This window comes from Lactuca virosa, chromosome 5 (genome assembly GCF_052849685.1).
Source record: "Lactuca virosa cultivar CGN04683 chromosome 5, Lactuca_virosa_CGN04683_v6, whole genome shotgun sequence".
Taxonomy (NCBI): domain Eukaryota; kingdom Viridiplantae; phylum Streptophyta; class Magnoliopsida; order Asterales; family Asteraceae; genus Lactuca; species Lactuca virosa.
Window position 1 is genome coordinate 163,556,100 of NC_136430.1, and position 6,377 is coordinate 163,562,476.

The 6,377-nt window shown below is 42.1% G+C and overlaps 1 protein-coding gene across 1 annotated transcript; it reads right to left on the reverse strand.

The window, feature by feature from the left end:
• Positions 1 to 2,577: 2,577 nt before the first annotated feature.
• LOC145111953 (uncharacterized) lies at positions 2,578 to 4,107 on the reverse strand. Its single transcript, XM_079048187.1, has one exon. The coding sequence runs from the start codon at positions 4,105 to 4,107 to the stop codon at positions 2,578 to 2,580; it is 1,530 nt and encodes a 509-aa protein (XP_078904313.1).
• Positions 4,108 to 6,377: the final 2,270 nt, after the last annotated feature.

The following is a 6,377-nucleotide window of genomic DNA, read 5'->3' on the forward strand; positions in this document are numbered from 1 at the left end:
TCGAGTTCATATATGGACTCGTCGATTAGGCCCTAGCAGAATCTAGTTTTGCAGTTTTTTCAGCTTTGAAAATTACACAGTTGCATCAATACAATAGAAAACATCCTAGGCTCTGATACCACTATTGGGTTTTATGTACTCTAACATTCCTATGGTGCACATACAACCCTAATGCTTTGGATCTAAGTTTTCTTCATTTATACATGCAATAAACATTTTCCAAAGCAAGAAGCCTAAACTAGCATGCAAGGTGATATTTGAATCATAAAAACTAGTTAGAATATTACCTTGTGTAGTAGCTTGAATAACTTGGCCTCAAGAAAGCTTAGCACCCGAAGTGTGATGCCTCAAATGGAATCACAAAACACTAAGAACAATTAGGATGGTTATGGAGACTCTAAAATCGGTTCTCACTCTTATAACACAAGTGGTGGTGATTTTTGACTTAGATGTATATATATATATATATATATATATATATATATATATATATATATATATATATATATATGTGTGTGTGTGTGTGTGTGTGTGTGTGTGTGTGTAGAATATCAAGGGCCATGTGTAATCCTAATCCATACACATTAGCCCATGACCCATCCATTTGATTTGGATAAATACTTCATGGATCAACCATAAGCCCATCACAAATCAAACCATGGATCTTTAGCCCAACTCACAGTCGCAGAACTAGAAAAAAATATTACGAGTAGCACAAATTTTTTTCCACGGAAGATCTTAAGATGACCTCTTACACTCAATTATAATAAACATGGTTTTGGAAAAATGAATAATTTTATTCGATATTGGTTATACAAGCAATGTAGCTTCATGGTTAATAATGTCAATACCAAAATTTCATGCTCCTGGCAATGTAGTTTTATGGTTACTAATGTCAATACCAGAAGTTCTTGGCTTGGTAACATGAAGGGTAAAATGGTCTTTATAGCATATGGTTCACAAGACAAGGCTTATTTGGAGCTTTGATACAAAAAGGTTATCATAAGACCTTGGGAGACAATACAACTCATATAGAAAGCATCTAGGTTTTATGATTAAACATTATGTGTAGAATGAAATAGGTGCAATGTTTACCTGTATGTATCTACCTATAGGATGTTTCCATTATTGCAGTTAAGATCCCTATGAATGATCCATGGCTGATGAATCATGATTGTGTACTCCAATCCCTTCATCTTCTCACAGGAATTTCATCAAACAGTTGGTGGGCCACTGAGAATTTGTTGGTTGGTTTAGGTGAGATTAGTTGTGTAACATCCAAATGACCAGAGCTTAAACTCTAAGGTGTATTGTGTGCAATTCAAGAAACGTAGTTGAAACACCAGCTTAGCATTCAAGTAATTAGAATTAGAATTCAAGTTACGATGATTCCAAAAGAGGAAATTGAGCCTCGATCTTAGAAAAGACAATCAAATTGGAATTCTGATATTAATTCTCAAGCAAAGCATACCTGTTATGAATATTTTTTGTCTAATTCTTCATCTTCTTGCAACAAGGAGTATCACCTTGAATCATCTACCAGTAGCCCCGATGCAACATAAAAAAAATTACATTTCTCGGATGAGTTTAAGGGGTAGCACAGGCTACCCCTGGCTGTTAACTGGTTCCGCCCCTGCCGACTCATATGTATCATTTTAATTAGTCTCTTTTGATCACTAAATTAATTCTTGATCAATACTAATTAAATAATATGATTCCTCAATTAATATATTATACTTATAATATATTAATAAATCATAAATAACCTCTTTCTCAAATATCCTTCCTAACATATTGCTTTGATGAATGCAACCCAAATGGACCATGCTACTATCAGGTCAAGTTCATACCAATTATAGTTGTGGGCTTAGACACATTTTCCAACATTTTGTTGCTACCACACTTGTGCTTTTGTTTGGTTGCTTGATGTGTGGTTTGTGTTGGCCATCACATGGTATTTACGCAGGGTTTGCTTGCACCCCTGGCTTGAGTTCTGTTATTGGTGAACTTTGTATGTTTTAGCAAAGCTGGTCTTTGAGAAATTTGTTCTAATTTGCTGCTTAAAGACCCTAGGTGTAGCCAAGATCGTCATCTTGAGGCTCAACCGATTATGCTTTTTTGTTTAACTGGTGGAAGGTTGTGATCCTTCTACACTAATGTCACATGTCCATTTGTATGTATGCTATGATGTAAATGATGAACATGTTTTGGGAGGAAGGTTATGAGCCTTCTATATAAAAACTCCCTAGCTGCCTCCTTGTAACGATTTCGCTCGTGTGACGTTGGATGATCAGTCCTTGTTGTCATACGGTAAATGTACACAGCCTCTTTGTTTTGTTTTTCAAGCTTGAAAATAAGGTGCATCTGAATTGCCCTTTTGGCTTACTCTAGTTTTGTATAGAGTGTAATAAAATTGAAAATAGTAAAGTAATTTTTGCTGATTACGTTTACATGTGAAAATTAATACACGATGCCTTTGCTAGCATTGGTTCTACCTTTAACACTCGTTTCAAGAGTAAAAATGGCACAGGCTTTGCACATTCCACGTTCTTGGAATGGCATGCCCGTCCTGAGCTCCTAGGAGATAAGCACCATTCCTATGGGCCTCCACGATTTTGTATGGTCATTCCCACGTGACACTGAGTTTCCCAATGGTTCAGCATAGATAGACTTGTTCTTTCTTATCACCCATTCTCCGACTTTGAAGTTCTTAACCCGGACCTGGTGGTTGTAATAGTTTTCAGTTTGTGATTTGAATAGTCCCTGACGCACTTGTGTTGCCTTACGTTTTTCATCGAGCATGTCCAGGTCCTGGCGTCGCCCTTCTTCGTTGGCCACTTCCTCGAAACTATTCGTTCGCAAAGAGCCTGCCACTATCTCCAGGGCGAGGACCACTTTCGTCCCATAAGTTAGGCTAAATGGAGTTTCTCCTATGCTTGACCTTGTTGTGGTACGATATGACCATAGCACGGTTGGGAGTTCATCCACCCAGGCGGACTTTGATCTGAGTAATCTTTTCTTCAAACCATTGATGATCGTTTTGTTTGATATCTCGGTTTGTCCGTTAGCCTGAGGGTGCCCTACTAATGTGAACCGTCGATGGATTTTCTTGTCTTTGCACCACTCCTTGAAGGGACTACCTTCAAATTTAGTTCCATTGTCACTTATGAGGATCCTAGGGGTGCCAAAATGGGCCAAGATGTTCTTGGTCATGAATTTTATCATCTCCTTGCCAGTGACGGTGGCCAGCGGCTCCGCCTCTATCCATTTAGTAAAATAATCTACAACCACCAGTAAGAACTTCACGCCCCCTGGTACCGGTGGGAAAGGTCCCACTATATCAATTCCCCGTTGATGAAAAGGCCAGGGTCTGGTGATGCTGGTTAATAGCATGGCCGGTTGGTTCTGGAAATGAGCGAATGCTTGGCACTCTTTGCATTTCTTTGTTAGGGCTTCGGCATCGTTGTACACGTCCGGCCAATATACCCCTAGGCGAAGTATTTTTCCTGTGAGTGCTCGAGTGCCTTCATGTGCCGCCACATCCCCCAAATGACTTTCTTCTAGGAATGCATGCCCCTCTTCCTTGGAGATGCACCTTATCCATGGACTGAGATACCCTCTTAGGTATAATTGATTATCCGGTATTGCAAAATGTGACACCCTGATCTTGACTTTTCTTGCCTCCTCAGTGTCTTTTAGTTTTCGCAATGTTGTATCTACTACTTTTTTCCATTTGGCGATGAACCTTCCCAACGTCGTCAACCTACCGTTGATCTCCTGTACCCCTTTGAGATTGTGGGGAGTTTTCGATTCGAGGAACTCCTGTATTTTAGTGGGATTGGGGAAAATCCCTTCTTTGAATACCCGATACCTAAGGAATTGTCCTTCCTCGACTCCAAACGTGCACTTAGTTGGGTTTAACTTCATCTGCGCTTTAGCTAGCGTTCTGAAGGTTTCTTCCACATCTTGGAGTAATGTTTCCTCATCGCGGCTCTTGATTACTATATCGTTGGCGTAGACTTCGATATTCCTACCAATTTGGTCGGCGAATACCTTGTCTATCAGCCTGTGATAAGTAGCGCCCGCGTTTTTGAGCCCAAATGGCATTTTCTGGTAGTAGAAGGTGCCTTTTCTGTATGGAAGACTGTTTTCGCCTCATCTTCTCGTTACATCTGTACCTTGTATAAAATTCCAGGACCCATTGGCTTTCTTCACCATGACGGGATTAGCTATCCACGTCGGGAACATGACCTCCCGGAGTATGCCAACATTCACCAAGTCAGCCATCTGTGTGTTTATAGCCCTGTTCAGGTCTGCTGCCTGGCCCCTTTTCTTTTGTTTAACAGGGTTGCTCCCTGGTGCGATATTAAGGCTATGTTCTATAACTTGTCGCTCGACGCCGGTCAGATCGGTTGATTTCCAGGAAAAGACAGTGAAGTATTGTTTCAGTAGTGCCACCAGTCATGCCCTGGTTTCGTCTGACAAGTGGGCACCAATTCGCACGAGCTGATCTGGATATTCCATGTGTAGTTGGTGCTGCTCTATGGAACATCCCTCTTTTTACTTCTTTGGTGCTCGCACAAGCTCGGGAGCGACTATGATTTGGTGACACGGGTGTTCCTTGGTGTTTTTGGCGAGGATCGTCGCTGATCCCTGCCGTGTGCTAAATTTAACTATGCCATGGATCGTTGATGGTACGAGGTGTAGTGAGGAGATTGTCGATCGTCCGAGAAGGATGTTGTGTTCTACTGGATATCGGATCACAGAGAATTCAATTGTTCTTGTGATTCGTTCCCTTTTGTCGTGGCTGACCATCATTAAGGGCGGTCGAATTGTACCCAATGGCCACAAACTGTGTCCGGTGAACCCTATCAACGGCCCACCGGTTGGGGGCTGTAGCCCCTCCTTCCACGCATCTGGTAGTTGTCTAAAACAGTGCTCGTAGAGTATATCAGAGTAACTACCGTTGTCGATATATATTCAACGGATTTTCATTTTATGAATGAATCCAGATATGAGGAGCAGATCTCTCGGATCCCAGTTCAATGGTCTGGGATCGTTGCTCGAAAAACTGATATTGAGTTGATTTCTCGGGAGTACCTGTATTTCGTCCCCTGCTTGATGAGTCGTGTTTCACTTACGAGTATCAGAGATAGTAAGTACTTCCATGCCGTCATGCAGAGGTTTTTGCAGCAGATCAGGATGCGATATCGCCGTCTGAGGCGATGAACCATTCGATGACGGTTGTCGGAGGCTGATCTGGAGTACTGGCCCCGTAATCGGTGAGATCTGCACCATGAGCGCCTGGGTTGGAGTCTGCATTCTATACTCGCAGTAGTGTTCATTGATTATCACCACCGGTATTCGAAACAGATCCAGTATTGCAGGCGTAGGTGTTGTCGGGCATAGATCGTCGTTTTGCGAAGAACTAATGTCGTTAATTGAATTTATCACCCTGAGCATATGTACGGATGGCGCCAAATGTTGTGAGATGCTCTTCAGGGGGGTTTGGATGCTTGATGATGTAACTGCTTTAGGAGCTTTCCTGAGAACACAATCACAGAAGAACCGTTAGAGGACGACCGGGTGTTCTCTCGGGATGTCACTCCGACGATCAAGTTATTTTTCTGAGAGAGAGGATTAGGGTAAATTCAGTGGGAGAGAAGATGGATCCCTTCCTTGAGGCGGAAGAGATCCTTAAATAGCTTCCTCTAACGGATCGTGGGGACCTCGTCCAATCAGCACAAAACGTGGCCTCCTCTGACTGGGAGGATCACGCCCACGAAGGCCAACTGCCTGGTGACGTCAGTTTTGGACGTCACCTAAGCTTTCTGTCAAGTCCTGATTGGTTGTGAGTGAATGATAAGATTGTGGGGAATATTCATCCCTCGAGGAGGGAAACGAACTGCTGCCCTGGTGTTAGACTGCCTTGGCCAAGACCGGGGCTTGGCCAAAGTCCTGACGAGATAACGTCTCGTTTATAATGTCTGTTACATTTAACGGGACCATTTATGTTAACATTAACAGGGTTCCAAATTTTGGAGAGGTCAAGGGAATAGTTCTAAATGAGGCCCATAGGTCTAAATATTCCATTCATCCTGGAGTAGACAAGATGTATCTGGACCTAAAGGCCCTTTATTGGTGGCCATATGTTAGGCGTGTCAAACCCAACAAAGGATAGGGGTACAATAGACTCCAAATACACTGCTTTAATGCACTAAAACGTATTACAAGGCAAGCAGGGTTGAACCACAGAGACACGGGATAAAAGTCTATACCTCTTTGTGCAAGGTACTTTGGTCACGAATGGGGTTTTGTTTGTAAAAGTTAAATAATAAAAATAACAATCTACTTTGAAAACATGCAGAAAATGAAAT